Below are 23074 nucleotides of genomic sequence, written 5' to 3'. Positions count from 1 at the left end.
CAACAGGCTGAGTGCACAAATTACATGTAAATAGTAAACACTAATACCACGTTAAACAATAACGCATTTAGTAGTGTTAATTACACAAAAGCAAAAATATGAAGATAGAAGTGATCTATCTGTATTTATCTGTCTGTGGCTGTCCCATCAGGTCAGGTGAAAGTGATGACCATATCTGTGTGTGCAGTCCATATATGTCCTCGAAGGGCAGGCATGACTGCGTCACAGGTTCTGATGAGCAGCTTTGATATATTTTTAGATAACTACCCATTAGGTAAAGGTTACATTTCTTACTTGATAGGGAACAGTAAATACTACACTTTTTAAAAAAAAAATTTGTCCATCTTAAAGACATTCTATTTTCACAATCAGCGAATTCTGAAACAGATACATGAAATATCCCCTTTTTGTACTGGACAGAGCGATCTTTAGCAGACATATTTCCAATCTTCGATGCAGCTGGTGTCTTTTTCTTTGGAGACATTTTCAAGAAATCGTGCCGTTCTGTGCAGTGTGTTCAGTAATTTACTTGTGTAAACTAAAATGCCTGCCAGGTTCCTACTGCAGTGTTACAGGTAGTGCGTCAATAAGGCAAAAGTTTGCTTTATTTATTGTTAAGTGATAAAAAAAGCTACCTATAAAACAAAGTACATATAATTATACTTTACCTATTGGATGCATTTATTAATGTTTTCAAGCTACTGGGGTTGCGGATGAGTTTGTCCAGTATGCTGACTATCTCTTCAAACTTGGGCCTGCTGTTTCTGTCTTTCTGCCAGCAGTCCATCATCAGCTGGTAGAGAGCAGCAGGGCAGTCCATAGGGCCTGGCAAACGATAGCCTTCTTCTACAGCTTTAATCACCTGGTGAAACAGAGGGCCATTTAAATACTGAGTTACTGTACATTTAGCAATACACCCTGGAGATGATCTCATAATGATGAGAATAGAAATAGATTTAAAAATGTTGTTAAAGTAATCTAATGCATCACTGCTGGCACGTTATTAACTGTGAATAATTGCAGCTGGAATAAGTGCCTCAATGGTTACAGCACTTGGATGCAGGGCAAAATATTTTTAGTTCTGACTTTTGCGCTTTGGCTAATAAGCAAGTTCTGACCCTACCTGCTACATTTTTGGTGCATGGAAGTTCATCGTATCACTATCCAAGGAAGTCCAAGGAAGTTGAGCATGTCACCTTTGCATAGTATATGTATATATATACTTGGTGTATGATAATTAATTGTGTATCATTGAATAGTGATACTTTCTTTACATGATATATCATTTGTATCGTGATACAAGACCAAAAGCACAACATAGCTTAATGTACAGTAATCTGTTGCATATCCAGCGGCGGTGGGACCATAGGAATATGTAAAAAGTCGGATGAATGAATCCTGTTTTAAATACCATTACTCTTAATTACTATATTAACACAATTATTGTTTTGAGATTCAGCTTTTATAAGGGAGCTCCCCTAAATCCCTTGTGTAGAAAGATACAGGGTATTCATGACAGAGCAGCTGTCTGCAGTGTAGAGGCTTGCATTCGCTGCGCAGTGAAGGGCATGAGGTCGAGACGGAGGTTGAAGTTGATACGCCCCTCATGCGAACATGATTTATTTACATGTCAAGTCAACACACTGAACAGCTCATGTGAAACTACTTGCAACAGTAACGCATGAAGTACATACAACACAGTGTATGAAAACTTTGGCAGGACCTACAATATCTGAACTAATCTTCTCTGTTCAATATTAAACTAATGCTGCTGAAGACGTTGATCATGGCCGATTAACGGTTAGGGCAGATTCGCGATGGATTACTGTACTTTACAAAGTGGTTCTTGAATGTAAGAAACTGTTTTCCAATTGGTAAGAATACATAATCTTATTAGATTTAGATTTAGTCTTTTAACAAAAAAAAAGTATATTCTTAAATAATCACTGTATCATACAAATGGCTCATTAGGACTAATACATGTATCATGACAAATATCACATTGTGGCCTGCATATTATGATATATATTGCATCATGACATTAGTATTGTTAAACCCCTAATATATAGTCAGCACTCACATATCTGACCCTATAACACTTTGATAGTGTTGCCACCTGGCCCCATAATCCTGTTCTGACTCAGTGTTCTGGAATTATAGGGCTAGGTGGCAACCCTACATATGACGCATATCTGATTATTTCATTTAGTCCCGTTCCAACCCTTGTCAGTTTTTCAGGGAACACAAAAAAAAGATATAACATCAAAAAAGTACTATATTTTCAACATAATAGGTATTTTAAATCAGAACGATTTGATTCTGAAAATATAATTTGCCAAAGAGACGACACGTGGATTGTAATACAGTATATACTTTTAAAACTGATACGTAATGTAGCAATATGTAAAATTCCCCGTTAACGACCGAACAGCAAAATGAAATCAAAATGTCATCCGTGCATAGAACTGCATACAATGTAAGACGTAATGCAATTTAGCAAAAGATTAAAAAAAAAAAAAGACGTGGTTTCCAGAATTAAAACAGTATCCAAAGTCAGTATTCAACACTGCAGAATATAGTGCTCGATAAGGCCCTAATGTCACAATTCACCTGCAAATGAAAATGCACAACAACAACAAAATATCATAGATTAAAAAATAAATAAATAAATAAATAAAAAATCACAGTATCTAAAACTGTTTAATGATTAACTGTTACGTTACCATGGTTGTTGCCACTGTCATGCATATTCATGAGCAGTCAAGACTGGGGCGTGGTTTGCTAGCGGGTAGATTTATTAACTGTATCTATTAATTATTAGCAACTGCTTCAGACTGATTCAGAGAAAAGAAAACCCGAGCTGCAACGGATATTCAAATAAATTGTAACTTTGTATCACACAACTGGTGACGGAGTCGGAAATCGCGTGTGATGGGTAAATTTATTAATTTGTTACACACACATATACAATGGGGATTGATTTTATTCTTAATACAAGGGCGGTAGAACGCGACTGACATGGATCTGTAACGGATATCCGAGTGCTGACTGTACTTGAATCCACACATATCCACAATCCACACATATGCACATCCCCAAATAATGTTTGACGTATGGACCTTGAGGTTCTTCTTTATTGGCATTTTACACTGTTAAAGATAATTCCTGAAGACACACATTGGAAAGGTCTGTCAGCCTCAGAAAGAAGATAAAATAATCCAAGCAGAAGAACTGTAAAGTGTAGCGTCAAGCGATACTCCATTCATATGTATCACAATTCATTGTGATAAAGAATGGTAGATAGCTAGAAAGATACAGCTAGAGATACATGTACAGATATATTAAGATTAATAGGGTAAGAAATATGGTGGAAAAATAAGTATATAAGTATAACAATTGTGACTACTACTGTACATAATGCATAAAGGTATTTTAGCACTCACATTGTAAATATTAGACAAATTGGTAAAACATTACTGCTGCTACTAAAAACCATGATTTATGGTTATGCCTCATTCTTTTTTTTTTAACTTCAATCACCAAATTACAATGTGTGTAATTAAAAACGTGCAAGAAAAGTGTAAGTTGTCTGGCTAGAAAGCTTTAAATATCTGTGTTGCATAAAATAGCTGAGGGCAGACTTCAATGATAAAGCAGGATTATGATTCTCTCTCTCTCTCTCTCTCTCTCTCTCTCTCTCTCTCTCTCTCTCTCTCTCTCTCTCTTTCACACACACACACACACACACACACACACACACACACAAAGAATGAACCCTGTCGGCTGGTACAGCAAAACAGCCTGAGTCACACACACCAAGGAGATCTCTGCAATACTCATGAAAGAAAGAAATAAAGCATCAATTAATTCCTTCCCCAAGTGTTCTGAGACACATTAATGATGCAGAAGAATGAATGATCTAAAACTAGGATGAAGCTATCATACACACTGAAAAAAAAGTCATCCTATCTGATATAAACATAACATGAATTTGCACCTCCTTCAGGGGCAAATTAAATAATTTAAATATGCTCCCTTGTACGGTTTTACATTTTTCTGATGGTTTGGCTTTGAATGCAAAACAGCTCCTCTACACAAAAAATATTTGAGAAGCAAGAATCAGTTCTGCTCTGTCAAAGAGCAATACCATTAGACCAGAAGCCTGCAGCTATGGACACATATTTTGCATCACCTTGAATTTTAGGATTGAGACATATATATATATATATATATATATATATATATACACACACACACACACCACACACACACATATATATATATATATATATATATATATATATATATATATATATATATATATATATATATATATATATATATATATATATATATATAATATAATATCAAAATGGTATAACAAATGTCTACTAGAAGCCATAACAGTAATACAGTATTTCATGTTAGATTTAGAAATGTCAAATTTTTCAATTTTCAGATCTGATAAAGACAACTTTCGGTTACTAACAACATTTTCCCAGGAACCAATCCCACCCCATAGACTAATGGAATTCTGATATTAGCAATGCTACGCTGCTTATTGCCAATTTTATTACTAGTTGCCAGTGCTACAGAACACACTTGCATGATTTATGCACATACTTCATGCAGCTTTAATAAACACACTGGCTTCGCAATGCGTATTTCTGGTGGACTGAGGCAGAATCGTGGTTTTGAAACTGGCCACGCAGAGGCATGTAAAATTGAGATAGACTTACAGTGGGAGGTGGTACATTGTAAAAAGCAGACAACATTGCACGATATCTTATTTTAAAATTGTGTTTATTTTATGTTTGCTTTACACACTGTAAGGACAACTGTAGTACATTGTTGTGTAGAACTATTTATATAAGCCTTCGCGTATTGTGTCTAAATGATGCACAACCACAGCCATTGTCAGGGTTGCCACCTGTTCTGTTTTCCCTGGATCATTGAGGCAGGAGTCCTGGCGTTGTGTATTGCTCTGTTTAACAATTTAAACTATGAAGTTTGACAAAATCACATTTTTTAAGATATTTAATCAAGATAACATGATAGAGGATGTCCTGCCTCTATTTACAGTTGCTGGAGCAGTATAGACTTTATGAAGTCATTTTTGTCAGTGTGTGACATCCACCATCTTTCTTCTGTTTATTTCAGATTATAGGGTTAGTGAAGGCAACTGCCCAGCCTGTGAGCAGTGTTTTTCTCTTTTTATTTATTATTGTTTGAATATAAACACACACCAGGGCTTTCAACCCTCAAGTATTTGCCTGTGTGCCTCTGTGTCAACTTCCTGGTCTGTGGACGTCACCGCAAGCCGTCCTGCCACACCATTATATCCTCCATTATCCTCCAAACACAGAATTTGGATTGAATATAATATTAAAAAGACTTTAACATTAAAACAAATAGAGCTGAACACTAGCTGTTAATTAACAAAAGAACATTCTAAACTAATAAGAACCTGTACAGACATTAAATAAAGGATTATCATGGCAACCGACTGTCAAATGTGTTCAATTAAAACCAGATCTTCCTCAGACAAAATGTTAATTCTTTATAATGTTAATGTTCTTGCCTGACTAATGCAGGCACTTGTCTGGAATAACAATGAGAAGTGCATTTTCATTTGCTCTACCTCCTGTGTGTGTCAGCACTTACAGTATATTTGGGTCTATCTGTTTCTACGGATGCCGTCCCTTCGCTTTCCAACAGAATTGTCATCAAAAACTATTCATCAGTTCTTGGTGCCTGTCATAGACATATGTAACATACACTAGATGAGCCAACTGGTCTATATAGAAGTAAGAGGAAGTGCCATCTAATGTTCAGCTACTTTGGATGTTTCCTTTTGTGCTGTTGGCATTACATAGCTGTGCACTCGATGGTGCTGCCATTTACTAATATACAGACACTTTGGCTGATCTAGCCTGTGCTATTTTGTCTATGGTGTAGAACTAGAACAGAAGAGATACTTCTGAGTTCAAGTCAAAATACCTTTACATTAAATTTAATTAAGTAAAAAAACAAAACAAAACAAAACACACACACACACACACACACACACACACACACACACACACACACACACATATAGTAAGCAGGGAGATGGTTAATATCCTCCCAGCCTATAAACATGTCTATTGTCTAATTATTATTTATTGTTAACCATCACCTGCACCTACCTGGTTAATACTGTAAATTAAAGCCCAGGATTTAAAAGAAACAAGCCAGCGCTGCAGGACACTCTGAGTAGAAGTCCGAGGTGTAACCGGCTGCCGAGGCCGTCAGGTAACTGTCCTACCCTTTTTGACGACGGCATTGAAGTTCCTTGTTGACACACAAGGAAACATTGAACGTACTTTTACAGACAAACACAAATGATTTGTTCCACTTGTAGGATCGATAAAATGCAATCCAAGGCCAAAACACAGCTAATCACGAGTTTTGGCCTTTTCCACCAAACAAAACAAATATTTAGTTCAAAGACTGTGCGCCCCCCCAGTACTTATCCCAAATTTACCTGGTGCAGACTGTCTCTGTATATATATATATATATATATATATATATATATATATATATATATATATATATATATATATATTTGTTTGATTACAGGAGAACTTATTGCAAACACCTTTAAAGGGGACAGTAAATTATAAAAATGTGTTTTAAAGCTACTTACTATTTAACAAACATATTCACATATACAATAACAATAATTAATTGTACTTACATCCTGATTGCTCATTTCCCAGTAAGGTCTCTCCCCATAGGACATCACTTCCCACATGACAATCCCATAGCTCCACACATCACTTGCTGACGTAAACTTGCGAAATGCAATGGCCTCTGGAGCTGTCCACCTGATAGGAATCTTTCCTCCCTTTGAAACCAATAAGAGAAATGCTATTTTATTTTTTCAGCAGACATGGGAAAGATGTTGAATTGAGTAAATGCAACTGACAGAAGGCAGCTTATCACACTGAATGCTAATTGACTGTCCTGGAGGTTTGCCCCCAAATCTGGCTGAGCTATCTAATGCTGACAGGATCCACATCTTAATTTACTAGTTTTGGAGGCAATGGCTGGAAGATTACACCATTTTGTAAAAAAAATGTGTAAAATTGTGGTAAAATGCCTTGAAAGAAAATCTGACATCAACACTGCTAAAAATAACATAGCGACTAATTGATTAATTTTTAATTAATATTATGAACCCTTGCTGTCCCATATTGATATTTATTTTTATACACTGCCTAAGAGGATGCACAAACATTTTTTCACCAACTATATAAAATGGACACAAAAGGCAGTTTTATACTTGAAAATGCAACACTAAATAATAATTAAAAAAAAAACATAAATATATTATATATGTTCAAAAAGAGCTAAAATAGGATGTTGAAAAAGCCACCAAAATATGTGATATACATGCATTATATACAAGCCACATTTCTTACATCTGTCTAACTCAGATCTAACATACCCTTGTAGTGTATGCTGCTTCCGGATCATCTTCTAACACTCTGGAGAGGCCAAAGTCTGAGACTTTACAGACAAGGTTACTGTTAGCCAGAATGTTGCGTGCTGCGAGGTCCCGATGAACATAGCCCATGTCAGAAAGGTACCTCATACCAGATGCTATCCCTCTCAACATTCCCACCAGCTGAATCACTGTAAACTGACCATCGTTCTTCTGCAAGTAGAACATTAACAAAGGGTTACCACTTACAACAAAGTTAATTTTAGTGTTACTTCATTGACACTTCATATCTTTAGGTATGTGCAGAAGTTGTAGATTTCCCTTTTACAAATTAGATTTATTTTAAAAGAAATAACAGCACAAGTAAATAAATAAATTATGAAACATGGTTTTCAATATATGTAGAAGGATACTAAAGTATTTGGTGGCACTAAGTAGCAGGTCATTTTGGCTATGCTTCCACATATTAAATGTGTGGGTCAGCAAACAGTTTTCTGGTTCTGGTAGCAGCATGAGTTTCTGATCTTGATGCCATACACGTTGGAGGACAAATACATCAGCTTGTCGGGAACCTGTGAAATGCAATGGCCTCTGGAGCTATCCATCTGACAGAAATCTTTCCTCCATTAGATTTTCTATGAAAGGATGTGCAGACTTGAATTAGAGAGGTAGTTTGGAGATACACTGATGGTTGGCCTGCCTTTGTAAGATTGTAAAATCTAGACAATTATTTTGGTCAACCTTTAAATCCTAGAAGATTTTAATGGTTTTTTCAGGTTCCTATAAGATTCAATAGGGTTAAAAGGGTTAAAATGCCTATAGATCTACTTTACATACTGAGCAGTTATTGTTATTTATTTCAGAAATAAATAAAATGTTCTTATGCACTTTTTTCAAAATTAGTTTTATATTCATACAATACAAAAAAAAAATAGTTTGTGGTTTAATCATAAACCAACAATAAAAACACACACAAACCTACATTCAATCTAGACTTAAAAGTTTATACTGTGCTGGCTAGCATGATAACAATAGTAACATTTAAACTTCTAATTTACAACACCCAGACTAGATGCAGAATTTTTTTAAATTAAGGTGTATTTAGCTTTAAGAGAATTTTCCCCTTAAACAAAACAGAACAATGGTATTCATTGTACTGTTGTGGTACCACATAATACAAGCCACCTTTACCCCCTTTATAATTTAAACTCATTACTCATTACAAATTGTTACTCCCAGTAAATAATCATTTACAATCACAGAATTCTACTGTGTTGATCCTACCTTTAAAAATGTATCAAGAGAGCCATTTTCCATGTATTCAGTTACTATCATTACAGGTTTACCTAGAGAAAAAAAGAAGCACATATGAAATCATGTACTGGTGTTTTTGAGTGATTTAGATCTCAATAATTCTGTCCCTCCCAATGACCTAGTCCCTGTCCAGACTACATAACCGATCTGGAGAACCGTACTCGAAACTATTCTAATTAACCCAGCTCAAAGCATACGCACACTTAAGTATCGTTTCATGTTTAGTCAGGCTTAATACGTACACACACTATTAACAAAGTTTGGTTACAATTCCTAGCAGTGCAATGAACAATGGAAATTTATACGATAGTATCCCACCATGCATTGTATTTTATTTTAAAATAATGTGTTATGCCTGATATTATAGAGGTCCATCTTGATAAAAAGAAATAAAATAAGTATTTTGGAAAAAGTACATGCAAAGACACATACACGTAGGGCTTGAAGTTTTCAGGTTTTATTTTTAATCAGGTGACTTCCCTTTAAACAAATTGAGCTGATTCGGTTTCATAAGCTTTTAATATCAAAACAATTTTTGTTTTTACCTTCATATCATGCCTGAGCCTAATTGTGGTCCCCTTAATTTTATTTCAAACGGCACTGACAAATGACAAAATGACTTGATTCCAGACTCTTGGTTGCGTGGTGGACTTTTCCTGATTTCCTGCCTTATTAAGACTCCAAACATTTCACTAGGATTGAGATCCAACAAATTTCCAGGGCAAAATTGGAGTGGCATGATACTGTCGTCTTCTAACCATTTCTTCACTTGTTTGGCTTGATGACAAGGGGCTCCATCATCTTTGAAGTATAAATCACCATTGGGAAAATGGTTTTGAGCCGTAGGGAGGTGGTGGTATAGGAGTGTTTTCAGGTACTATTAATTGTTCAAAGCGGTCCCCTTGGTTAAAACATGTAGGGATCCTGTGCCTTTGGCAGAAAAGCATCTCCAGATATGGAAAGTTTCCTGATGCTTTGTTGTTGGACGGTAAAAACTATGGCTTGTATCTTTCTCCTTTGCGCCTTCAAACTCTTAATCCACCTCGGTTTACAAAACAGCTGAAGGGAGACTTGTCAGAAAAAATGACTTTGGCCTAGTCATCTTTGGTCCAGTCTTTGCATGTGTGACAAAAGTTCAGTTGATCTCTGATGTTTTTCTTACTCAGAAGGGGCTTTTTAGCAGGCCTCCCTGACACCAGACCATTCTTCAAGAGATGCTTTCTCACAGTGCGCACAGAGTGGGGTTGCCCTCTTTTCCACAGACCAAACCCAGACATATTTCTCAGTCAGCCTAGGTCTACCAAAACTGCAGTATACTGTAATACAGTTTAGCACAATACCACCAGATCTTGATACAAATCAATGATCATGCAGTATACAGAGTATTGTGCTGTTGATATTTCTAGCAATCAAACTTGCAAGCCATAGTGGATACAGCAAAGTAAGACATGCCTGTGCTATTCACTAGTTCTTTATAATTAGGGCTTCTGATTTTCATATATTTTTTTTTTTTTTTTTTGGATAATTCTGTTTATTTAGTTTTTCATTACATACATAAATAAAGTGAGATGTCATGACAATCAAATCAACAAGATACAAAAAGCTTAAGAAAAAAGTAAATATAAAGAAGATAGGAAAAAGAAAAAGTGAGGGCCATAAGAAAAGAAAGAAAAGGGTATTGTGGTTATTCTAACAGGGTACAAAGCATACAATGATTATGGGAGTTCTGGTGGCTTGAGGCTGTCATCATAGCTCAAAAGGGTGCCAGTTTTTGTAGAATGCCTCAGTACACCCACGTAATGTATACTTTATTTTTTCTAAGTCTTTTTTTAAGTCTCTGAGCCAGTGGGGATGCGAGGGTAGGGCAGATTGGTTCCAATTGAGTAGAATTAGCCATCTGGCTAGCAAAGGCCACAGTGTCTGATTGATCTCTAGGCATGGAGACACCATCAGGAATTACACCGAACAGAGCAGTGAGCAGATGTGGATCAAAAGGAATCTGCAATGTTTGAGGCAAGGACTCAAAAAAAGAAGTCCAGAACTGAGCCACCCTGGGACAGGTCCAGTACGTATGAATAAGAGATGCTGTGGTTTGTTTACACTTTCACAGGCTGGATCCACCGCCAAATATATCTGAGATAATCTGAGTTTGAAAAGATTCTGAATTGGATTGGGCCATGCCTGGCACAAACAGAGGAAGCTTGTACATTCAAAAGAGCAGACTTCCACACATTATCTTAAGAGGTTGAATGAGATCCTCTCTCCAAAAAGTCTGAGTTGGTCCAGGGAAGGGCTGTTTTGCTTAAGCAAAGTATTATAAAGTTTGGATATTACACCTCTTTCCATGGGTTAATAATTTAGTAGGGATTCAATCATGGATTCAGGAGGTGCTGAGGGGAAGACTGTAACTGTAATGCGCCCAAAATCCCTGACCCGTAAATAATGAAAAAAATGAGCGCGTGGTAAGCCAAATTTATTAGACAGCTGGTCAAATGAGGCAAAACTGTTATTAATATATAGGTCTCTAAGGGTTTCAATACCACAACTATGCCAAGTTTTAAAGGCCAAATGTTGTAAAGAGGGGGGGGGAACAGATGATTTAAATGTAAAGGGGCAAGCAAAGACATTGATTGCAGGCCAAAGTGGCATCTACACTGTGCCCAAATTCTCAATGAGTGTTGCACAATAGGATTTGCCCTGAAATGAGAGTGGGTCAGAGGGAGGGAGGAGCACGTAAGAAAGGCTAGAGAGGAGGAAATGTAGGAACCAGTTTCAATTGTCAGCCACACAGGGGCAGGCTGCTGGACATGTGAGTTTAGCCAAGATGTCATATTACGAATATTAGCTGCCCAATAATATAGTTGAAAGTTAGGAAGTGCAATGGACTGGATCTTTGAAGATGTGCCTTTCTAAGATGAGGCAGTTTCCCATTCCAAATAAATGAGGAGATACTGTCAAGAGTAGTACAAATGTTTTAGTTATAAAGAGAGGGATGCACTGAAAGAGGTACAGAAATTTTGGAAGAGTATTCATTTTAACTGTATTTACTCGGCCTGCTAATGATAAGGGGAGAGTAGACCAGCGAGTGAAATCTTGTTTAATGCGTTCCAATAATGAAGTAAAATTGAACTTAAAGAGGCTTTCTAAAGAACATGTGACTGAGATCCCTAAATAAGTGAATTTATGATGAGAAATTTTAATGGGATATTTGTCCAAACAACTGTAACACGCTGCTGAATTAACAGGAAATATTTCACTTTTATTTAGGTTAAGTTTGCATCCAGAAATGCTGTAAAAACTGTTATAATAGAGAATGTGGGAGAGAAGAGTCAGGGTTTGAAATGTATAATAAAATATCATTGGCATAAAATGAGACCTTTTTCTCCTCCCCGCTCCGCATCATGCCCTGTACATCCTTACAATTCTGTAAAGAGATAGACAGCGGTTGAAAAACAATTGCAAAAAGAAGAGGGGAGCGGGGACAGCCCTGCCTGGTACTATGATGAAGTGAGAAATATTTTTAATTTATGTTATTGGTACGGATTGAGGCTTCAGGACATGAATATAATAGCTTGATCCAGGATATGAAACTGGGTCCAAAGGGTTGTGGAAAGCAGCAAACAGATAATCCCAATCGACACAATCAAATGCCTTCTCTGCATCTAGTGAAACAAGAATTTCCGGAAACAGAGAAGCCGGTTGAGTGTAAACAATATTGAATCGGTGGTGAAGGTTAGAAAACAACTGCCGGCCCTTAATAAACCCTGATTGATCTATCAAAATAATTGAAGGGAGAGCAGATTCTAGGCGATGAGCAAGAGCCTTTGCCAACACTTTCACATCTGCATTGAGAAGGGAGATGGGATGGTATGGTAGCTAGAAGATTTAACAGAGATTTAACAGTAGGTGTGCTGGACAGGGGGAAAGGAAGAGTACTATCTACAAGATAGATATAAGAATCTCCAGGGGTCAAAGACCTTACAGGGATCTAAAAAATTATTAATCACTAAAGCTTATTTAGAGAGAGAAACCAATACTGGGGAAAAACGATCCAATATGGGATTTAGGAATCAATTGAAATCATCTGTTAATATAAATGTATGTGTGCTCAGATTGGAAAGGGGTGTAGAAAGTTATCCATAAAATGGCTATCAACCCAATTTGGAGCGTAAACATTGGCCAATACTAATGGTGTCTCAAAAACGTTGCCCACAACTATTATATAGCAACGATTAGGGTCAGAAATGATTTGTGAAACAATAAAAGGTGCAGATTTATGTATCAGAATTCCTGCTCCCGTAGTCATGCCAATGGAATTGGAGTGAAACATCTACCCCACCCATCCCTTAAGTAATCTGAAATGGTCTGATGTTCTAAGGTGGATCTCTTGCAAAAATCCAATTTTCACTTTAAGGCGTAGTAGATGTGATAGCACCTTATTTCGCTTAACAGGATGATTAAGGTCTTTTACATTCCAACTAATAAAGTTTAATAAGCACCCAGGTGAGCTTTTTCCACCATTAGCTGGCATCATCTAGGTAGTAACATGCAATAAGATTAAAGAAAATTAGTAATGAAGTTAGAATATTAGAATGGGATATGTACCTTGTCCCCACCACCACCATAATGTCAACATAGCAACCACATACAAATTTAAAAATGAATAGGAGAAAGAAAAGTAAAAGTGCCCCCCCCATACTACCTCCCCAACTCAGGTAGAAGCAAACCCATGATGGTAAGAACTTGTTCTCTAACATGCTACGGAGACAGTGACAGAAAACACTTGCCCCACAAACAAAAAACAATCTAGCCCAAATACAAACAATTCCAACTCAATTAGTCTATTATATTGGTTTCCTGGTTTGTATACATGCATGTGCCCCTATACTCGAAAATACATACAAATTCACACACCAACAACTGAAATTTACAGCGATTTAAAATTAAAATGAAAGAAAAATAAATACATGTAATAATAATAATAATAATAATAATAATAATAATAATAATAATAATAATAATAACTAGAAGTTGCAAGCAACTTTACGGCTTCCAAAGAGTTATTGTGAAATTTAAGCATTTTGACTAGTTGCCATCCATTGGTTCCCATTCATTCAGTTGTAGATGTCACTTTCCATAGGCCTTTTTAAAAAATTTTTTTTTTACAAACTTGACATTAATAGTAACAACAATAATAGATATAGCTGCATGCAGCAGACCATGTGACCGTATTTCACATCTGGCATAGTACACCACTGGCCTCTATTCGTCTTTGTACTACATTGTACCAGAGATTAATAGTACAATATATGCTGACATTTGATTTGCTCGTAGCCTCCATGTTTTTTGATGCTGTAACTGCACTTTCAACAAACTTCACAGACAACCTCCCTGAGGTTAAATATGCAAATGGTTTTGTATAAAAGTTCCGTAGTAACCATTACCCTATCTACACTGTAAGGAGTTAAAAGCTAGTTTTGCATTTGACCTTAAGGAGAGGTCAGACCTTCCGTTCCTTTCTCAAATGCAGAAACCCGCTGCATTGAAAGAATCCCATTCCAAACATAGGAGAATTGTTCCTAGCATATGCGCAGATGGGGGGGGGGTTAGGGACAGAAGTTAGTGAGGTAGGACTTTTTTATTTTATTTTTTATTTCTAAAATATAAGGGTTAATCTTACACACAGATGATTTTGGGAAACTTAATGAATCTTCTGTTATTTACCGAAAACGCTTTGACATGAATATGTTTAATTAAGGGGCTGGGTGAAAAAACACGAAGTGAAAATAAACTTGAGGTAGAAAAATGTTTTGATGAAATGTAGCTATCGTTTTACGAAGGTAATCAATGCAACTAGTGTAATTTTGACCCGATAGAACTGGTTTCCAATGTGTGTTATTGTATCGTACACATATGAAACCTATGCATATATAGTGGTGATAAACTGTTTAATAAAGAACTGTATACAGCAGGAGACAGAGTAGGTGTATTTATTTTAATACAAAGGGAATTTAAGCATTGTTTTGCTGCAAAATCCAAAATCGCCTACGCCATTGACAAGCATTATACCGATTTTTAGCAATATAACTGTTTTCAAGCAGACCGATTTCACACGTTATCCCTGGTTCACTGCAAGGAGTCAGTTAAGGGATTACAGTAATGTGCTTTTTCTGTGCAAAGGCATGATAAATCAATCTAATATTTACTGTAGTTGTCGTTTAATATTAGGTACATGAAGAACATTTCTTATCGCTACCGTGTCAATACTCTCATTCTGTGTTTATAAGACTTGGTCGTGTAGTCACGCCTTATTTTCTTAAATTGCCACACGTTTCGCCCCCCCCACATTACAGTAGAGATCGGCGGCCATGGGTGCTAGGGAGCTGATGTCACTGCCCTGTGACTTTTGCTAGTGCATTGCTGCCACAAGTGAAAACCTTGTTGGCTAAAATAAAAACCGCTTCAGCGAGTAGATATTTAATTTGGTTTGTGTTATTGTGTAATGCATCCGTATATATGATAACAGTATGATATTAATGCTTTGTTTTTATTTGTTTTGTATATTTTGCATGTTTGTGATGTGCAGTATGAAATAAAACGAACATATATATACACATATATACTCACACACACACACCACACACACACACACACACACATATATACACACACAGTGCCTATAGGAAGTATTCACCCCCTTGGACGTTTTCACATTTGTGGTGTTACAACCTGAGGGATGGGTGAAAAACAAATCAATTAAAAATAAAAACCTGCAAAGTCTTCATTAGATAAGTATTCACCCCCTTTGCTATGACACTCCTAAATAAGCTCAGGTGCAGCCATTTGCCTTCAGAATTAACACAGTAAATTAAATGGAGTCCATCTGCGTGCAATAAAAGTGGTTCACGTGATTTCAGATTAAATACACCTGTCTCTGTAACATTCCACAGTTGGGTAGTGCATTCAAAGCAAATATACTACCATGAAGACCTAGGAGCTTTCAAAACAACTCTGGGATAAAGTTGTAGAAAGACACAGATCAGGGGAGGGGTATAAAAAGACTTCAAAGGCACTGAATATCCCTTGGACCACAGTCAAGTAGATCATTAAGAAGTGGAAGGTATACGGCACCACCCAGAATCTGCTTAGAGAAGGCCGTCCTCCCAAACTGATACGGGTAAGAAGGGCATTGGTCAGAGAACCCACCAAGAGGCCAAAGACAACTCCAAAAGACCTACAGCGTTCCATGGCTGAGATAGGAGAAACTGTCCATGTGTCAACAATAGCTCAGGTACTCCACAGATCTGGCCTGTATGGAAGAGTGGCAAGAAGGAAGCCATTTCTGAAAAAAGCCAATGTAAAATCCTGTTTGGAATTTGCAAAAAGGCATGTGGGAGACGGAAAAGATGTGGTAAAAGATTCTGTGGTCCGATGAAACAAAAATTTAACTCTTTGGCCTAAATGCAAAGCGTTATGTCTGGCGCAAACCCAACACAGCACATTACCCAGGTAACACCATCCGTACTGTGAAGCATGGTGGTGGCAGCATCAGCAAACTGGGAAGCTTGTCAGGGTAGAGGGCAAAATAGATGGAGCTAAATATAGGCAAATCCTTGAGGAAAACCTGCTCCAAAGCGACACTGGAGTGGTTTAAAAACAAGAAAGTGAATGTCCCAGAGTGGCCCATTCAAAGCCCGGACTTGAATCTGACTGCGATTCTGTGGCAAGATTTGAAGATTGCTGTCCACCAATAATCCCCATCCTACTTGACAGAGCTTGAACAAGGCCACTCAATGGTCACTCAATTCACGTTGACCACCACTTATAAACCTACTACAACAAAACAAAATACTACCTTTCCCAGTGCAGCTGGACAATGTCCCTTCTAACTGACTTGTATCTACCATTGATTTGTTCTGAATACTTTAAACCCGCCAAACTACTGAGTGGCAGCACATTCCTGCATTTCTATTGGAGAATCCGCTTGCGAGATTTAAAACAAGATTACAGTTGGGAATTGAGGCTTGTTAGCATGATTTGAAGCTGTATTACAGTTAAGAAATGGAGGATTTAAAACAGAATTGCAAATTTGGGTGAAATGTAAAAAAAATGCCTACATTAAAAAGAAAAAGAAAAAAACAAAAAAAAAAACATAAGACTGTTCCCATGACCATAAGGATTTTGTTGTGGAAGACAGCAAAGGAAAGAAGGTATGACTTAAGTGTGCAAGTACTGTCAAGTTACTACTATACATATTTTTACAGAAAAAAACAAAAACAAACAAACATCCAAGCATTTTGTAAAGTTCTCGAACATAATAATTAAATACAATATATTAAAAACGAAAGCCCGGAAAAAATAAAAAATGATTTACATAAAACTCGAAAATAACTAAAAATACCCACCGGAAAATGAATAAAAACTAAAAAACAGAAGCCCTAATTATAATGTATATGTACCGTATAACACCAAAGAAAAACAGTAGCTATAGCATGGTACGTTAGAGGCTAATCTTCCCTGAGACAAGGAGCTGTGATGAGTAATGTTGTGGTAAGCCAATGCAATTTCTGAAGCGACAATGCTGTAGCTACCTCTTTTCACAAATATTTTTTTCCAGACAGTCATTGGATTTCTGAGACTGAAAAGCCTATCTGTGATGGTCAGAATTATTTTACAGCCATTGTCATGGAAAATTTCACCTCCCCTATAATAAATATTAACAAATGTATTAATACATGTTAAAAACTACAAAACAATGGCACTATCGGTTATGTGTTGGTAAAAAGAGACAAAATGTACCCAAACTTGGTTCGGGTTTTTCTACAAATGACTGAGCTAGGGTTAATTATGTAAAACATATTACACTTACAGATCCGCGTATATATGGTTAAATTACCATTATATTGTAATTAAACCATATTGCACTTTTTTTTTTTTTTACTGTAAAGTTTAAATTGTAACATTACTCGCTTGTTATTTCCTGCCACCCGGACACAGAAGCCAATTCTGGAGTGTCTGGGTCAAACCCTGACAGGTGGCAACCCTAGCGCAGACGCCTTCACTCCAACTTCTTTCCATAGCCGCAGTAAGTGGACAATACTGGCTGTCCTCTCTCTCAAACTTGAAGGGCACAGGTGGTGATCCTGGCAAGCAGGTCCGGGCGTCCACACCTTGGGGCAGCTTTACAGCTTCCAGGCTTCTTATATTTCTGAATGGATACTGTGCTTTGTCTGGCTATCTGACAACTGTCATAACCCTCCTTGTGCAATGATGGCTGAGTGTCTTTACAAGGAGGTATGGCTCACCCCAGTCATGCTTATACAGCTTAAATCTACTTGTTCCCACTTCTAATTAAGTAATGCCTGTTATGTAATATGTTAATATAACATTATTCCGTTGACTTTATAAATCAAAGTTAGATAATTCTAGGGTGATGCAAAACTTTTGGCCATAGCTGTAGAACAGCATGTGCTTATGCTTATGTGCACATAAACAACAAAAATTAAACTTTTCAATGCAGAAAAGTTGGAAGAGCTTATTTTAAAAACCTGAAAAAAAAAATCAAAGCAAAATAAAAAAAAAAGGATACTGTATGAATTCACCATTACATACTGAATTGCTTCGAATTAAAAATGCATAACAGTAAATAATAATGTTCACTCTCAGTAAGATCACTTGTGAATTATTCTACACCTTTCTGACGGTACTACAAAATGACCTCATTAGTGCTTAATTAGCAGCCTATGCCTGTCTAAACTTGAATGCTAATATTTATGCACAGCAGTCTGCAACTATGTTGGTTTCTAATTTTCCACTAGCTTGGCTCTGTGGTATAAAATTAATCAACAGAGTATTCTCTTGGTGTATCCTTTATATTTCCATGTAAATGTTATAAAGAACTATGTTGAACTATATTGAAACAGGGAAATAGTACACATTTGTTTTTAGTGTTTTTGTTTTAGTATTTTTCCAGGGTTTCAGTGAATTCCTGATAAGGTCGACTGTGCTTTTGTCACAATTGTTGCCCAGTGTATATTGAACATTTTCTTCGTAGCCTAATCTTCTTCTTTTTTTTTTTTTACAAAACCAGGCCTCCTGACTTGCACAAACTGACACCATTGAAAATAAATGTCTTCACATTTAAGGAACTGTAAGAGGCATACTGTACTTCAATTGCAGTGCATACTCTTTGATAAAACAGTGTACATGTCAAATTAGTACCAGCACAATCACCTAATGCGCTGCCGTATCCGTATATTATATTCTGATCCTTATTATACACTACACTATCTTCACATGCAAGGTTTCGTGTAGGGACAAAAAAATCCTGCCTCATCGATGTAGTCTGTGCATTTAATTTTGATACAAACAGTGGAAGTTTTCATGGTGTCTTCACATCGAAGATTTGATAAATAATGGGTTTGGTTTCATTCATTAGTAGATTTATGACCAAGGGTATATGACTAAAAATAAAAAAAAACTATTGTTATTAAGTTGAAAAAATATTTCAGTGGAACATATAGCAGAGGAGACAGCAATTGTAAATTGTGTGCTTGTTGTAAACACTAAAAGGTATTCAGTAACACAATTAACATGTATCCGTTTTCAGGACTGCAGTCAATTAAAAGGACTGCCTTGTATTGCTAATTAAAAAATTATTTACATAAATGTAACTACCAAATGTAAAGCCATATGTTTTGTGTCAAATTTTGTTCATCCACAACTTCACAGGCGGGAGCAAGGCTAAATGTGGAGATGTCATCTGACTTCTTGGAGAGCCACCGAGCACTGGGACCAAACCCTCGGCAGGACGAGGTCCGAGTCGTGGTGAGGTCACTGTTGCAGATTATGAGAGGGCTGTGTCGTGATGCTGCTAATTCCAAGGCACCCAGCCCTTGGAATTAGCCGCATCACGACATATAATTAGTAAAGATTGGAGGGCCTGTCGTTTGCTCCCAACATATAGAAGGGGGGTCCCTGCTGTTTGAGTCACCAGGCACACAGGGGGGATCCCCTACACATAAATAGAGGCTTGAGAACCTGAAAGGAACAAAGAAAGTGGACTGTCTCGTTCAGAGTTGCTCTTGATGAGGTAAATTACAGACTTCCCAAGCTGGGGCGGAGATGCACCCCCCATTATTACATATTTGCCATCCTCCTGAGGATCTGATTCTTAGCCTAAATTTGTCTTCCCTTGTAGATTGCTCAGGAGGGGCTGAATAATGGATGGAGTTAGGGGTTGAGACTCTGTTAGAGAAATGCGGAGGAGTGGTGCGACTGCTGATCTGGAAGAAGTTGATACTATAGCCGGTTTAGGGCAGAGAGAGGTTGAGTGGCTGGTGGAACCACAGATCTCACATGTGTCGGCTCTGAGACCACTGAAAATTCTGTTGAATAGGTCTAGATCAGGTTGTGCCCAGTTGATGATGTGATTACACTGTGTAACAATTTATTTATTTTTTTTTTGTTCCTGGGTAGTAAGTGTTATTTCCTAATTGCTTATGCCTCAAAAGTATAGAACATGGCTATTATTCCCCACAAACTTTGCTTTTGTGACCAGGACAGTGATATTTCAAAATATCACTATTTCCAATGGGAAAATGGGCAAATGTGTGTCTTTTCATTCACATAAAGTCAGAAAAAAACAACACATGAATCCAAATTAAAATGTATTTATACTAAAGTAATACAAAGATGACTACAAAAGATTTAGAAGTGAGTAGTTTTTCGAGATTTACAATTATACTGTAAATACAGTATAATAGCCATTTTCTATACTTTTGAGGCATAAGCAATTAGGAAATAACACTTACTACCCAGGAACAAAAATTGTGTTACATAGTGTTATCTATTGCCAAAATAGCTGCTGCTTTAACTGAAAATGATTTGTCGTAATCGAAAAACATGGTCCCTCCATATCTGACAGATAGCACCACTATATAGAATTCGTAAGATTCCAGTTTTTGTCTGCAGTTTGGGTATACTGAACACACCACATCTCTATATATAGTGCAGGCAAGGAAGAATTCCCCCAAAATTATTAGTAGTTCATCGTGACTGATAAATCTCCACAGTCCACCACTCAATAGTCCAGAAATTCAGATGTAGCCATCAATAGAGAAAAAGATTAACCTATTTACCTTCAATTATGCTTCGCCAATATTGAGTGACGAAAGGCTGTGGTTGTGGAGGCAGAACCATATGCTGTGGCAGCTGCAAGACTGTAGATTGGAGGCTCGATCGTAGGGACTGGGGTTGGTATCAAACCAGAAGTGACTTTAGCTATAGTGGTGGCAGCTGCGTTTACTGCAGGAATGGAGGAAAACACTGTAACTGTGGAAACTTGCTTCTCTTGTTCGATGTTGGACACCCGTTTATCTAAGTTGCTGGGTTTGGTATTGACTGAGGATAAGGTATCTGCGAATGGTTGAATTAATCCTGTTATTTTGTTAAAAATTAAGATGTTGCTGCTGGCTGGAGCGGCTGCCTTTTGGCCTGTTGGCGTGCTGGCTGCCGCGGTAGCTTGTTCTGAGACAGTCTACCTGCTGTCTGACCTGGGCTACTGAACAGCTGTATGTGGCTGTGGAGTTTTCTTGGGTGGAAAAATTGGTTCTGCAGAGATGGAATTACAATAGAAAATGAAAAGAGATTCTCTATTGCTCCCTGCTGGAATCTCACTGCCTTTTTTGAGGAGGATCTTTATGAGTTTGTTGAAAGTCCAGTCCTTAAAGTACAGTCGCTCTGGAGGTGTCTGCTTGGACCAGTGCCTTTTTGATCAACAGGGATTGACTCCTTGGAGGGTGGGTAGTGGTATGCTGTCCTGCTCAGGAGGCACCTGTTTGGATGTTATTGAGATGCCTGATAGAGAGAAGAGTGGTGGGCTGACCAGATCCTGGGTTGAAGCTGTTGGAGAATGTTTCAATACAGACAAGAATGGAAGACTGTCCGTGCCCCCCCCCCCCGATCATGTAAAGAATAAAATTACAGCTAACTTTTTTTTTTTTTTTTTTTTGCATTTGAGTATATGTTCATGCATTTGTGTACGTTTCGGTATTTAAGATACGTTAGGTCCTAACATTTATTAACAAAATAAATGCAATAAAAACTTTTAGTAATTAAAAATAATCTAGTTATCTGCAGCATGTCTTAATCCTGATCGTGCTGTTTGTTCAGTAATGTGTTCACAGTGTGTATTCATAAAGTCAAAGCCTCCTTCTCCTGGCTTTAGAAGAGATGCGACGTGCCTGTGTTGTAACTGTAATTTGTTTAAAGTTGCTGAAACTAATCAGACAGTTGTTTGATTTCAACTCGTCATTCAAAACGGAGACTATTTGCTATAATATTGTGGTAACTGTATTGCCACTGACAGCAAACACTTTCTCGATTATTTAATTTTTTTATCTTTACTTGCTACACTAAATTTAAATAAATAGATAGGACAGCGATGAAGCAGAATATTTTGCATTGATAAACAACATTCAGAGGGCATGTGCACTACAAGAACGGAGACTTTCTTTCAACAAGCATGCAAAAGTTAAAATACGCAAATACTGTATTTACGTATTTTCAGGCAGATTGAGTTGGAACAGTAATTAAACATAATTTGAAAGATAACATTCAAGGTCCTTCATCAGAGATTTAAGCCCTCATATTAACCAATCAAGTTAAAGGAAATCTCTGATCCATTTTCTAATTTGTTATAATGTTTCAAACTAGTTAAGCTCATACATTATCAGGCAACAAAACCGATATCTTGTTTCAGGTCTGCCAATAGTAGTGACTTATTTCAAGCATGGAAACAAAGCAAATACACTGTGTTACGTTTACACAGTAATTAACTTGTTTAAAGTTGCACATGATACACGCACACACACACACACACACACACACACACACACACACTACACTAGCAACAACCAGGGAAAGAAAGGACAACATACACATATAGATAAAGAAGTGGCGCTCTGTTATGCTGCTCTCCATATACTGTACGTAAATATTTTCTCTTACAATAACTGCCATGGAAATAAATTCTCGTGAAAATAAATGTAGTACTCCATTGTATCTGCAAAATAGGATTTTTTTTTTTTTTTAATTCATATATTTGTTTATTATTAATTTAGAATAATATTGTTAGTTTCTTACGTTGTGACATTTTTTCATCAGGTTCTTTTTTCTTTTCTTTTTACTTTTCTTTCTTTGATTTCCTCTTTTTATATCTGTCCAAGCGCACACAGTTGTTACTTAGGACTACTTTGCTTTTTATAGTG

At 37.0% G+C, this 23074-nt stretch overlaps 1 protein-coding gene across 2 annotated transcripts in view; it reads right to left on the bottom strand.

Moving 5' to 3' along the window:
- Positions 1 to 23074, bottom strand: part of LOC121298529 (ephrin type-A receptor 5) — a 207259-nt gene that overhangs the window by 10888 nt on the left and 173297 nt on the right. For both annotated transcript variants that reach the window (XM_041225659.1, XM_041225666.1), the window contains exons 12-15: positions 8775 to 8836; positions 7494 to 7703; positions 6741 to 6890; positions 669 to 862 (exon numbers count right to left, since the gene is read on the bottom strand). In XM_041225659.1, coding sequence (XP_041081593.1) covers positions 669 to 862; positions 6741 to 6890; positions 7494 to 7703; positions 8775 to 8836 — 616 coding nt within the window. The remainder of the gene's footprint in view (positions 1 to 668; positions 863 to 6740; positions 6891 to 7493; positions 7704 to 8774; positions 8837 to 23074) is intronic.

The sequence above is a fragment of the Polyodon spathula genome, chromosome 2 (genome assembly GCF_017654505.1).
Source record: "Polyodon spathula isolate WHYD16114869_AA chromosome 2, ASM1765450v1, whole genome shotgun sequence".
Lineage (NCBI taxonomy): Eukaryota > Metazoa > Chordata > Actinopteri > Acipenseriformes > Polyodontidae > Polyodon > Polyodon spathula.
Note: the sequence above shows the minus strand (reverse complement) of the source record. Positions and strands in the feature narration are given on the sequence as shown.